General features: G+C 44.3%; 1 protein-coding gene across 2 annotated transcripts in view; it reads right to left on the bottom strand.

The window, feature by feature from the left end:
* Positions 1-12,766, bottom strand: part of KIAA1549 (KIAA1549 ortholog) — a 160,391-nt gene that overhangs the window by 71,274 nt on the left and 76,351 nt on the right. For both annotated transcript variants that reach the window (XM_030469139.1, XM_030469138.1), the window contains exons 2-3: positions 2,538-5,255; positions 975-1,063 (exon numbers count right to left, since the gene is read on the bottom strand). In XM_030469139.1, coding sequence (XP_030324999.1) covers positions 975-1,063; positions 2,538-5,255 — 2,807 coding nt within the window. The remainder of the gene's footprint in view (positions 1-974; positions 1,064-2,537; positions 5,256-12,766) is intronic.

Below are 12,766 nucleotides of genomic sequence, written 5' to 3'. Positions count from 1 at the left end.
AGTTATGTTCAAAATTCAAACTGCTACTTGAGTAAACTTCATAATGGAAATGAGATCATAGACTCAAAAAAGCAAGATAATGTGGTGCTGGACTATCACAACTGGATGAATGTAGACATGGAAAAATTACCTACAGCAGTAATTCCATTCAAACATTTGAGGTATTGAGGTATTCAGCAAAGATACTTCCAAGCTACCTCTACAGTCTTCCTCTCAGAGGGTTTGAAACAGAAGGGGAAAATAGAGCTTTTAAAACTCATCTTGACCAGACCCTCACTTTGACGTTAGGAAATAACACTAAGATATTGCTCAAAGATCACTTCTTGAACATCAAAGCAGAGGATGCTTTCAAAAGAAACCAAGAGCAAAGCAATTCCTAGCCCTGTGAATACAGAAGGACAGAAGTCTTACCTATCTGAGGGCTTAAAAATAACATCTTACTATTGCACACCTGATTTTTTTTTCTCAGCCTTTTTTATCTGCCAAATCCTGCATCTGGGATTCTACCACTTTCCCTTCAAGTGTCGATGGCCTCACTTAGAACATAAAATAGCACAAGGCTGTGAATAAGGTTTTGTTTTGTTTTGTTTTGTTTAAGATGCTAAGTATGTAATCAGCGAGCAGAAGAAACAAAACTTTTTAACAGATGTTTCAAAGGGTAAAAGCTTTGTAGTTCAGTTTCAATTCACAAGCCAAAGGAGGTAAGCAACAGAGGCTGTGCACTGCATCTCTTGATAAAACCAAGAAAGGTCTGTCATAGAAAATGATGATATAGGAAAAGTAAAAAAGATAATGTCAAAGAAACAGAAGAAGAAAAAAAAAGTTCCCCATGACTACAATTTAAGTTAGAATAAACCTCTCTCTGATATAATCCCTCATTGGTTGTCTTTAAATCACCATTTCAGCCTGCGAACTAAAACCACTGTTATATTATATTGATCAAAGAGTGCTTGTACACACTTGATACCACTTACCTCTAGTTCTACTGATCGCCTGAACTGAACTCTCAGCACTTCTCTGATGGATTCACTGACATTTTGTAGAACAGCTCTTCGGGCCAGCACTGGAAATTAATGTCAGTGAGTAAATAAATTTTAGCTTCATCTCATGGGCTTTAGTTCAAAGCTGTAATTTCAATTGTGCAATGCATGGAAAAGCAAGCAATGAGATCAACTGCATCAAAGAATAAAATGATGGATAAGGAAAGAGGTAAAGGTGTGACTGTACCCTAAAAAGTGACTGTACATACAGATTAATGTACTCCAGGTCTGTTTTCCCTCTCTTGCTTAATTTTTCCATTTCTGATGTCTTTACCATTCTAGCAAAAAAAGTCTTCTAAAGAGCCACAGAGGCATTCAAATTGGATCTGAAAGTCAGGGGACATACAATCTGACCTGTGCACAATGAGCTTGCTGTCATAACACAGTTCAAGTTTTGCAGGCAATGTGCAGATTGCTGATGAGGTCAGAAAAAAAGCCACAGAAAATATGCATCTGCTTTTCTCTTAAATAAAAACTAAACAAAAGTAACATTGATGACTAAAAGGGATATCCCTAGAGTGGGAATATGCTTAAAACCCTCAGTTCCCTATGGAGGTCTTGTTTATTGCAGCCACACTTGAGACTGTGACTACAGCCAAGGAAACAACTGAAAAGTGCTGTATTGTCATTCTGCACTTACTTCTTACATCACTAACTTGCTGACAAAACTACTCAAATTACAAGCGAAAAAAAAAAGTCTTCCTCATACCCAGTGCAGCCAGCTCACCTTCATATCTGGAGAACAAGATTGTGTTAATTCTGCTTTACACATTACAAGTAAATCTTAAGGGCAAAATGTGTTGCTTACCACAGACCATGCAGCATTTCTGCAGCTGCCCTGGATTAGTTCACTGGTGTTGTTTTGTTAACAAGCTGGGAAGAGGTAGGAAAACACCAAAAAAGCAAACACAGATGCTGAGACAATTAATTTGGAAACAAAATTAACGTCACTTTTTCTGGTTACAAACACACCAAATCCAGCTGAAGTAAGTAAGGGGGGGGCATATAAACATAATCTAGTAAGGTAAAATTATAGAAATGGTAATAAAGCAGAAACTTTTAAACTAAGTCTCTTCTTTCATATTACAGCATTACCTTGCATGCAGGTTTTTTTTTACAAACAGCAACAACTGAAAGGAGAAACTTACTCAGTCAGAATATTTAATAGTTTGGCAGAACAGTAGCATGACAGTAACATTCATCTACAGCCCATGAAATTATAAAGCAGCCTCCAATTCAGTATACTTGTATATATGCATCAGCAATTTTAGAAGACAATTTCATTCTCTGTGCAGGGTAAAGTGTATGCAACTCACTCTCACAATTCCCCCCAAGAGAATTCTATTATTTTCAAGAGTAAATGACAAATCAATGTCTGATTTTACACTGTATGTCTTTGAAAGGTTCACTTAGCTAATTTAGCACCTGTAGTTTAGCTTGGGGGTCACATTACACTGGTTTCTGAGAAAGAAAATAAAAATGTTTGTAATATCTTACCTGCAGTGACTAAGTAAGCATCTGGAACCGTGATGTCGCAGACGTAGGGCTGCCTCGTAGTGGTCACAGCAGAGGTTATGACCACGGGTTCAGATGGAGTAGTGGTCACCAGAGGGGTGGAGGAGAATGTCCCCAGGCTGCCTGTGGCACTGGCGGCAGCGGTTGTAGGGACGCCAGTGGAAGCAGCTGATGCATCAGTGCCAGCAGCTACACTGCTTCCTACTGGAACTTCATATCCAGTGGGAGGGCTGGAAGTCAGAGGAAACTCTGTGGAAGCAAACAACGTGGTCACAGGCAGAGATGCTGTAGGAGAGGGCATCATCACACTGCTGGTGTCGGCACGTGGCGTCAGGCTGTGGGGGTCTGCGGGAGGAAGGGCTGTGTGGGCACTGCCCTCACTGCGAGATGTTAAAAGCAGCGTAGGGGTAACTGTAGCACCAATATCCTCATCAGAAACCAGATCAGTTGAGAGCAGAGCTGAAGATACATTTAAGACAGGAGTTGCTGGAAAGGTAGTAAACAGAGAGATTAGATTTGTTTCCCCAAGCAAGATGCTGCTGGTAACAGACTGGGTGTCAGAAGTGGGCAGCACCGGGGTAGGAACCACGGAATGAAAGGCAGAGAGTGAAGGTTCCAGCTGAGAGGTAGCTCCTGTAACAGTTGAGGTAAATGCAACTTCAGAGCCTGCTGACACTACTGAGGGTGCTTCCAGAAACAGAGATGACTCAGGGGGAAAATCTGAGGATGGCATTATTTCAGGAACATGTGCACCTGGAATAGAGGATGCATTAAAATAGAAGTATGATGTTTGGCCAAGAAGGGACTGAGAAACCTCAGCATCAGTGGCAGAGCTGAGAATGGTAGCTGAGTCCCAGCTGGAAACATCCTCAGAAAGTACTGATGTCCCAGTCAACAAAGTCTGAGGTAAAAGTGTTGAAAAATCACTTCTTACGAAGGAGTAAGAATTTATCATGGCCAGTGATAAGGACAAGTAGCTAGGTTCAATAAGAAATGGTGTTGATGAAAGACTGGATGGAAAATCTGAAATATTTAATGATGGTACTTCCCTTGCTGATGTCTTATCAAGCAAAACCACAGATTCTGAGGGCATTAACTCTGGCAACTCCAGCAAAGTTGTACGACTGACTGCCAACGATGCTACCAGCTCACTTGGAGTGAAGGTAGAGTCTAACAGAACTGTGGTGGCATCACGAAGTTCCACACGAGTGCTTGGTGTCAACAAAACTGTTTCCAAAAGGGAAAACTCAGCAGCAGAAATGTTCAGTGATGTTCCCTCAGGGAGCTGATGGTAAGAAGCAGAAATTGTTGTAGGTGTTCTGTTGCTAAGAACAGTGTCCGTAGCACTTAACATAAACATGTGTGAAAGGGGCATTTCTGCAAATCTTGAAGAAAAGGAAATAACTGGTCTTGATGGAAAAGAAGTATCAAAAGTTTCAGGTGTAGACTCCTCTAATTCATACCCATCAGTAATTATAGTTGTATATGGAGTTTTGCCTTGCATTTCAGACGGTTTGATGGACAAAGTTTCAACATAATCGCCTGAGCCCACATCTTCTTGTTCAGGGGAAAAGCCTGCTTCTGGCAGAAGTGAAACTGAGTCACAATACAGACAAGAACTGTATGATCTGGTGAAAGGCACTGGACTCATGAGCTCACTAACAAGCTCTGGTTGACTCGGTGTGTCTGAACCAGCAGGCAAATTTGGTGTTGCACTGGAGAATTCACGTGTAAACAGGCTGGCATGAAGAATTGCATTAGAGTCTGCAGAAATGGCAGCTGAGTGAAGCAGAAAAGATGCAAGTGGAAGACTAACAAGAGACAAAACAGGCTCAGCACTGGCTGCTGAAGCCGGAGTGGCCCAAGGAATGCTTGGAGTGGGGTGGGTCCTTAGATGGAGAGTTTCTGCTGCCCTGCTGCTCACATGGCTGTACGTGTCACTATACAGATCTGCTCCTTGTGCTGTGGCACCTGGGGTCACAGGGCCAGTTTTATCCAGCAGACTGAGAGGAAGAGGTGATGCTTCTGAAGCAGCCCCAAAAGGCAGAGCTGTTAATTCTGTGTTGACGTTCTCCTGTTCTGTAACTCCCACCTCTGAAGGAATGGATGTGAAATAAATAGCTGTATTTGAAGGGTACAATGGCAAGTCTCTGACTGCGGTTAGCTTTTCACTATCTGGTAAAAAAGGCTTCAATCCTGTAAGAGTGTTACTGTGTTCAGGAACAGCACTCAATGGAGTCTTTTGCTGTGTTGCTTTTGAGATACCGTATGGAGAAAAAAGGACAGACAATGAAGGTGTTAGCAACACAGTATCTAATGTTTCTCTTGGTGGCTCTACTGTATTAACTGAGTGATGATCTGTTAAAACTGCAAGAGACTTCAGAGGAGGAGTCCAGTGTGCCTTCGGAAATGAGCTAATAAATTCATTGTTGCTTAAGAATGCATCATTGTTTGTTATGGAGACATCTACCAATGGCATGCTTCTCCCTTCTGAAATCCTGGCCATTTCTTCTTGGTTAAGTAAAGTCACATCAAAGGGAGTGGTAACTGATGACAAAACCGTCTGAAAACTATTACTTTCTTGAGAGTCCAAAGTACTTTTTGATAAGGCTGTTTGTGTCCTGCTGCTTGATATGCTTTGGTGCACCTTTGAGTCCATTGAGAAAATGGAAAAGTTTTGCTGCTCCAGGGATCTCTCAGCTGAATAGAGAAAACAAACAAACAAAAAGAACCAGTGGATTAGCAGAAGTAGTAAAATCTCAATGAGCAAATCTCACACAGAGGATTTCTGGAGACAAATGACCAGAATTCAAGGGCTGAGACAAAACCTTCAGGAGCAAGTCAGCACAGATAGTAAAACTGCCTGTGAAACTCCATTCCCTGGAAATGACCAGGACAACATGACTTCCCCTCAGTGTGCACCTACTTGTCTCTCTACAGCAACACTCAGTAAGCCCTGAAGAAGTACAGAAACTGGGGCTCCCTTTTACCTCTGTAAGGCTACAGTCCATGGCAGCTAATGGTCTCACAAAACAAACAAACAAACAAAAAAATGTAACAAGGAACAATGCAAGGAAACATTTCACATAACTTTAGGTCTTCTGCTTTCCTTTAGTATCACTTCATTTCCTCTGGTTTTATTACTTCTTAATATTAGGCTCATGATCAGATCTCCTCTGTTTCAAGGACTATATTCTCCCAGTATCAGAAATGAGTGACACTTTCATGAGAGACTAAGGCCCCTTAAGGTAATGTGGACCTTGCCTTACCTAAAGTTAAACCTTACCAACTGCAAGAATTTGCCAAGTAACACATCCAGTAGTTACACTTGTATTGTCAACCATTCACTTAACTTCTGCTTTTAGGAGTCAGTGACAACCTGCTGCATCACATAACTGCCATCTTTATTCACATCTGCAGCAAAAGTACTATGTTTATAGGCCTCCTGTAGTAAAATTTTCCCTGCTCCAGTTTGCTGAATTCAAGTAGTAGCAGCCAAGTTCAAAGAAGGAGAAAAAGCTAAGAATTCACCCAACAGTTTAACAAGATACTTGTAAAAATCACATATGAATATGATTTGCATATCTTAACTATAATTCCTCCTTTCTCATAGAAGTGTTCCTGGGTTACACAGAAGATCTGGGTAGCAGCCTTTCCAACCACAGATGTATTTTGCAGAGAAAAGGTTGATTATTGCTTGCTTACTTTTCTGAAATGTCAAGATTGGATTTGTGCTCTTCAGAGCTGAATATTAAAGGAAATCACAGAGAATTGCTGCAGGACATTTTTCTAGGATACATGCAAAGGCCTTGTCCTAAAATTATCTATCCCACCTGATCATCCATGTTTTCATATGGGAGAGACCACACAGTGCTTGTGAAACCTACTGACAACACACACACAAAAAGCTGGAGGAGGGTGAATGGGGGTGGAAATCCCACTCAGTTAAACCACCGGGGACCAGTCTGAAATTAAAATGAGCACACATAGTATAAAGTGCTGGACAATGATGCAGTACAGTGCTCAGCTGTAACTACATTTGCAACCAATTAAAGGTTGAATGAACTCAGGAACCAAACTCCGAACTCCAGCACAAGAAGCTCACCTCTCTCTTATGTACTGTGATCAGCCTAACAACATTTTTCAAAGGTGATAAACTTCTGTTATGATTCCCCCCTCCCTGGTCTATTTGCTGAATTCCTTGACACAACGTTTCACATGCTGAGAAAAAGGACTTGATAAATTTTAAAGCTGCTGATCTGAAAAGCACAATTACAAGAATACATGCACAGAGCTAATACCACTGTACCACTAGTTACACACAATCAAATATAAGCACTGTAATTATGTACTGTATTTTACAGATCTCATGCATAATGTTTTACAGCATAGCAGATCTATTCTCTCAAGTAGTCCCAATCCATTTTTTCCTCCTGAAAATCACTGGAGGCATTGCCAGTTTAATGATACTTAGTTGTGGTGTGAGGATAAAAATACACTGCTGTACAATGCCCTCAGGGGAAAAACAAAACAAAAAAACCCAAAAAACCAAACGTTTTAAAACAAAAAAAAAAAACAAAAAGGTACACTCTTGTAAAAAACAAATACAGAAGTCCACAGGTGACCTAGAGAGAATCACAGAATTGGCTGGGTTGGAAGGGACCTCAGAGATCATCAAGTCCAACCCCTGATCCACTACCGCTGCAGTTACCAGACCATGGCACTGAGTGCCACATCCAGTCTCTTTTTAAATATCTCCAGGGATGGAGAATCCACTACTTCCCTGGGCAGCCCATTCCAATGTCTGATCACCCTCTTGGTAAAGAAATTCTTTCTAATGTCCAACCTAAACCTCCTCTGGCACAACTTAAGACCGTGCCCTCTTGTCTTGCTGAGAGTTGCCTGGGAAAAGAGACCAACCCCCCCTGGCTACACCCTCCTTTCAGGGAGTTGTAGAGAGTGATGAGGTCTCCCCTGAGCCTCCTCTTCTCCTGGCTGAACACCCCCAGCTCCCTCAGCCTCACCACATAGGATCTGTGCTTGGGTCCCTTCACCAGCCTGGTTGCCCTCCTTTGGACCTGCTCCAGCACCTCAATCTCCTTCCTGAACTGAGGGGCCCAGAACTGGACACAGGACTCAAGGTGTGGTCTCACCAGGGCTGAGTACAGGGGCAGAATCACTTCCCTGAACCTACTGGCCACGCTGTTCCTGATACAGGCCAGGATGCCATTGGCCTTCTTGGCCACCTGGGCACACTGCTGGCTCATGTTCAGCTTCCTGTCAATCCAGACTCCCAGGTCCCTTTCTGCCTGGCTGCTCTCAGCCACTCTGTCCCCAGCCTGTAGCGCTGCATGGGGTTGTTGTGGCCAAAGTGCAGGGCCCGGCACTTGGCCTTGTTGAACCTCATCCCGTTGGAATCAGCCCAACTCTCCAGCCTGTCCAGGTCCCTCTGCAGAGCCCTCCTGCCTTCCAGCTGATCCACACTCCCCCCCAGCTTAGTGCCGTCTGCGACTTAATCCCTTCATCTAAATCATCAATGAAGATATTGAACAGAACTGGGCCCAACACTGATCCCTGGGGGACACCACTAGTGACCGGCCGCCAACTGGATGCAGCCCCATTCAGCAGCACTCTCTGGGCCCGGCCCTCCAGCCAGTTCTCAACCCAGTTCCCGCCCTTTTTGTGGGTTGGCGTAACATTCGCCAACTTCCAATCATCTGGGATGTCCCCGGTGAGCCAGGACTGTTGGTAGATGATAGAGAGAGTCTTGGCGAGCTCTTCTGCCAGCTCCCTCATCACCCTTGGGTGGATCCATTCTGGTCCCATAGATTTGTGGGGATCCAAGCAGCTCAGTAGGTCATTGACTCTTTCCTTCTGGATTACAGAGGGGCTGTTCAGATTCATGTCACTTTCTATAAGCTCCAGAATCCAGCTGTCCTCAGGACAACCTGTCTTACTGTTGAAAACTGAGGAAAAGAAGGTGTTAAATACCTCGTCCTTTTCTTAATCTTTGATAACTATATTCCCACCCATGTCCAGTAAAGAATGGATGTTTTCCCTGCCCCTCCTTTTGCTATTGATGTATCTGTAGAAGGACTTTCTGTTATCCTTCACAGAGGTGGCGAGATTCCGTTCAAGTTGTGCCTTTGTCTAATTTTCTTTCTACACAACCTAACTATATTCCTAAATTCTTCCTGAGTAGTTAGCCCATTTTTCCATAATCAGTAGGCTCTCTTCTTTACCCTGATTTCTTTCAAAATCTCCCTGTTCAGCCAGACTGGTTGTCTTTCTCTTTGGCTCGCCTTTCGGCACACCGGGACAGCTGCTCCTGTGCTTTCAAAACTTGCTCCTTGAAGTACGTCCGTCCCTCCTGGACCCTTTTGTTTTCAAGGGTTGTTTCCCAGGCTACACTCTGAATCAGTCTTCTGAATACGCCAAAATCTGCCCTTCGGAAGTCCAAAGGAGAGGTTTTATTGATGGCCCTCCTTGCATCCCTGAGTATTGAAAACTCTATTATTTCATGATCACTGTGTCCCAGACATCCACCGACCACCACACCTTCCACCAGCCCCTTTCTGTTTGTGAAAAGAAGATCAAGAGGTGCTCCATCCCTGGTAGGCTCAGTTACCAGCTGGAGTAGGAAATTATCTTCTATGCACTCCAGGAATCTCCTAGACTGCCTCCTCTCTGCTGTGTGGAGTTCCCAGCAGACGTCCGGCAGGTTAAAGTCACCCATGAGAACAAGGGCTGACGATTTTGAAACATCTGCCAGTTGCTTGTAGAATAACTCATCACCCTCATCCTCCTGGCTGGGTGGTCTGTAACAGACTCCCACCAGGATATCAGCCTTGTTGGCCTTCCCCCTGATTCTGATCCACAGGCACTCAACCTTATCCTTCCTGACTTCAACTTCTACAGAGTCAAGAGACTCTCTAACATATAGAGCTACCCCTCCACCTCTCCTACCCTGCCTGTCCCTTCTGAAGAGCCTGTAGCCACCCATGGCAGCACTCCAGTCATGGGAGTCATCCCACCACGTTTCCCTGATAGCGACTACATCATAGCTTTCCTGCTGCATGATGGCTTTCAGCTCCTCCTGTTTGTTGCCCATGCTGCATGCATTGGTGTACATGCTCTTCAGCTGGGCTGCTGATTTGGCTCTTAACTTGGGCTGTTCACCCTTGGGCTCCTTTCTGCAGAGCCCGGTTTTGACCCCATCCCCCTTCAAACCTAGTTTAAATCCCTCCTTATCAGCCCCACCAACTTACAGGCTAGAATCCTTTTGCCCTTGCTAGATAGATGAAGCCCATCTGGTTTGAAGAGACTAGGTTTGACAAAATTTGGCCCATGCTCAAAAAACCCAAAGTTCCACCTGTGGCACCAATCCCTTAGCCACCTACTGATATGATAGGTTTTCCTACTCCTCTCCTCATTCATCTCTGCTACTGCAGGAATTGAGGCAAACACCACCTGTGCTCCTGACCCATCAACTAAACCACCCAGTGCCTTCAAGTCCTTTTTAATTGTCTTAGTACTTCTTCCATTAATGTCATCACTGCCAGCCTGGACTATCAACAGTGGATAATAATCAGAGGGCCGAATTAGCTGAGGGAGTCTCCTACTAATATCCCTCACCCAGGCCCCAGGAAGGCAGCAGACCTCTCTGTGAGATGGCTCTGGTCGACATATAGGGCCCTCAGTTCCCCTCAGAGGGGAGTCACCAACTACAACTACCCTTCTTTTTTGATTTGTAGCTTCAGTTGTAACCCGTCTGCTAGATGGGGGGGTAAACAGGAGATCTTCCAGACAGATCTTCCTCTTGTCTGTCCTCTGCCTGATTCTCTGAGTCCAGGGCCTCATATCTGTTCTCTAAGGGCACCTGGGGAGATGGTGGGGGTTGGGAGGGGATTCTTTTGCCTCTCCAATGAGGGACCTGTTTTCATTCCCTCCCATCCACCTGGTTTGCTCCAACTGCCTAATGGCAGGAGGGGTAGGGCTTCACCATCTCCTTCTGGACTTCTTTTGGGTTAGAAAGGGTCTGACTCCACCAGTCAATTTCCCTTTCATTGTCCCTAATACTTCTTAGTCTCTCTACCTCCTCCTTGAGCTCTGCCACCAGGCACAGCAAGTCATTCACCTGCCCACATCGCACACAGACCCCACTCACACTGTCCTCTGGTGCTAACACCAGGCTCAGACACTCTACACAGCCAGAGGCCTGAAAAGCTATGTCCCTCTTGCTGTCCCTCCTCAGGGGTTTCAGCTCTGTGGACACACCCTGCGTCTTAACAGCACCAGGTTTTGCTTTTTTGGAGACCATTGCTCCTTCAAGAGAGCTGGGAGGTGGCTGTGCTCCTCCTTCTTGCCCCTCCTGCATGAACTGTCTCGCAAACTGCCTCACTAACAGCCGTGCCCCATTCCTGTTTACCTGCTCCTGTTTGACGTGCTCAGGGTTGCTGGCACTCCTCACAGCCCTTTACATCCTTCAGGGCAGTGCTGGCTGCCGCCCCCTTACCAGCTGATTGATTTGCCTCACCTGAGACCACCAGCAGAAGACCACTTCTTTCAAGGAGGTCAGCTGTTTAAACATGACACAGCACAGCACAGTGCAGCCACCATGGAATAACAGCATTTACAAGCAGTTAACATGGGTAACAGACAAAGCAGTAAAATCTTGTCCACCTTTGTCACATATTTGACACACAGTGCTTGCTTACAGTGAAGTAAAAATTGCAGGCGAACACGCTAAGAGATAAAGTTCTTCTTGTTCATCATGGCTTCATGTTGTCAAACACTCCAGCAGTAATGCAAAGCAGCTGTGTTAGCTTCACTACAGTAGGCACCGTACACATAAATTGTCACACATGACAGTATGACTAGCAAGGGTGAATATATACTAATTAGAAACTGCATTTTTCATCACTTACTTAAACAAAACTTTGACCCAAAGCTAGAGGTGATGCCACAAACAATAGTTTCACTGCCTGTACATGTTTCTGCTTTGTATCACCACCTTCCTTCATCCAGAGAGAGCTCTCTTTATGTTTGTTAAATTTGACAGGTAAGCTGTCACAAGGCAAGATTCTGATATGACTGACTACATGTCACAAGATGATATTCTGAAGTTACTTGCAGTACCATAAGCTGTCCAATAGACATGTGTAAGAGGCAAAGACAATCTTGGTTTAAATTAATTCTGACTTCAGAATTATTTTTTCCTTACATCTACTAATATTTATTTCCTTGAAAGACACAAAGTTAATAAGAATTTTATCATACACATCTGTCTCATAAAAAATCTTGCCACTCACAACAGAAAGGAGAACAGCTTTGGGAAACAATGGGTCTTTTTTTAAGGAAAACGCTCCATGTCTTGAAAAAGTTACAAGCTGTAAGGCAAGGTAAGAGCATTATTATTTTAGATAAAAGCAGTGAAAGAAATTCACTTGTGTATGTAGGATTTCAAAACATCTCACTGGCAAGTTTGCAAGCCAGTGTTCCACACTATTTGCTTAGCGTTTTAGAAGCACGGAATATTAATGACATGCCATTAATAATACAAATTATTGTTTTCTGTCATCTGCAAAAGAACAATGTACTACTTGGATACTGCTTGTCAGAACTGTGTGAGCCTCTCATGGAGAGCAGATGGGATGCACGGCAGATGTGCCTGGGAGCAGCAGTCAGACAGCCCACAAAGGGGAAGGAAAAGCAAAGGAAAAAGGGAAGGAGGTGAAGGCACAGCACAGCATGGCAATCACTCCCTCATCGGAGCAGAGCAGCCGATCTGGCTGTACCGTGGGACAAAGAAAGCAGACAGATTGCTCGTGTTCTGGTGTATCTCAACGCCACCACTGCACAAAGCTATTGATGAATATCAATGCTGACTTTGTTTGTTTGCACAGCTGTTGTTGTTGGGTGATGGTTTTGCCGTCCGAGCAACTGTACTGCCGTTAAGCTAGGCAACGGTGACAGGATGACAACCAGACAAGCCAAACTCCACCAAGCTGATAACATTATGAAAAAGAATAGATAGCTTAGGAAGCAAAGCTGTGACCCCAAGCTACAGCAAAGGGGAGGAAAGGAGAGCACTTGAGGCAAGGGGCCATGGAGGCCCAGATGGCACCAGTACAATGCCTCAGCTCAGATGATGACATTTGGGCTCAGGAGGAGTGGCAGCACAGGAAACGTGCTGATGGGCTTGGGGTGAT

Source organism: Calypte anna, chromosome 1 (genome assembly GCF_003957555.1).
Source record: "Calypte anna isolate BGI_N300 chromosome 1, bCalAnn1_v1.p, whole genome shotgun sequence".
Lineage (NCBI taxonomy): Eukaryota > Metazoa > Chordata > Aves > Apodiformes > Trochilidae > Calypte > Calypte anna.
This window is presented reverse-complemented; position numbering and strand designations above follow the sequence as displayed.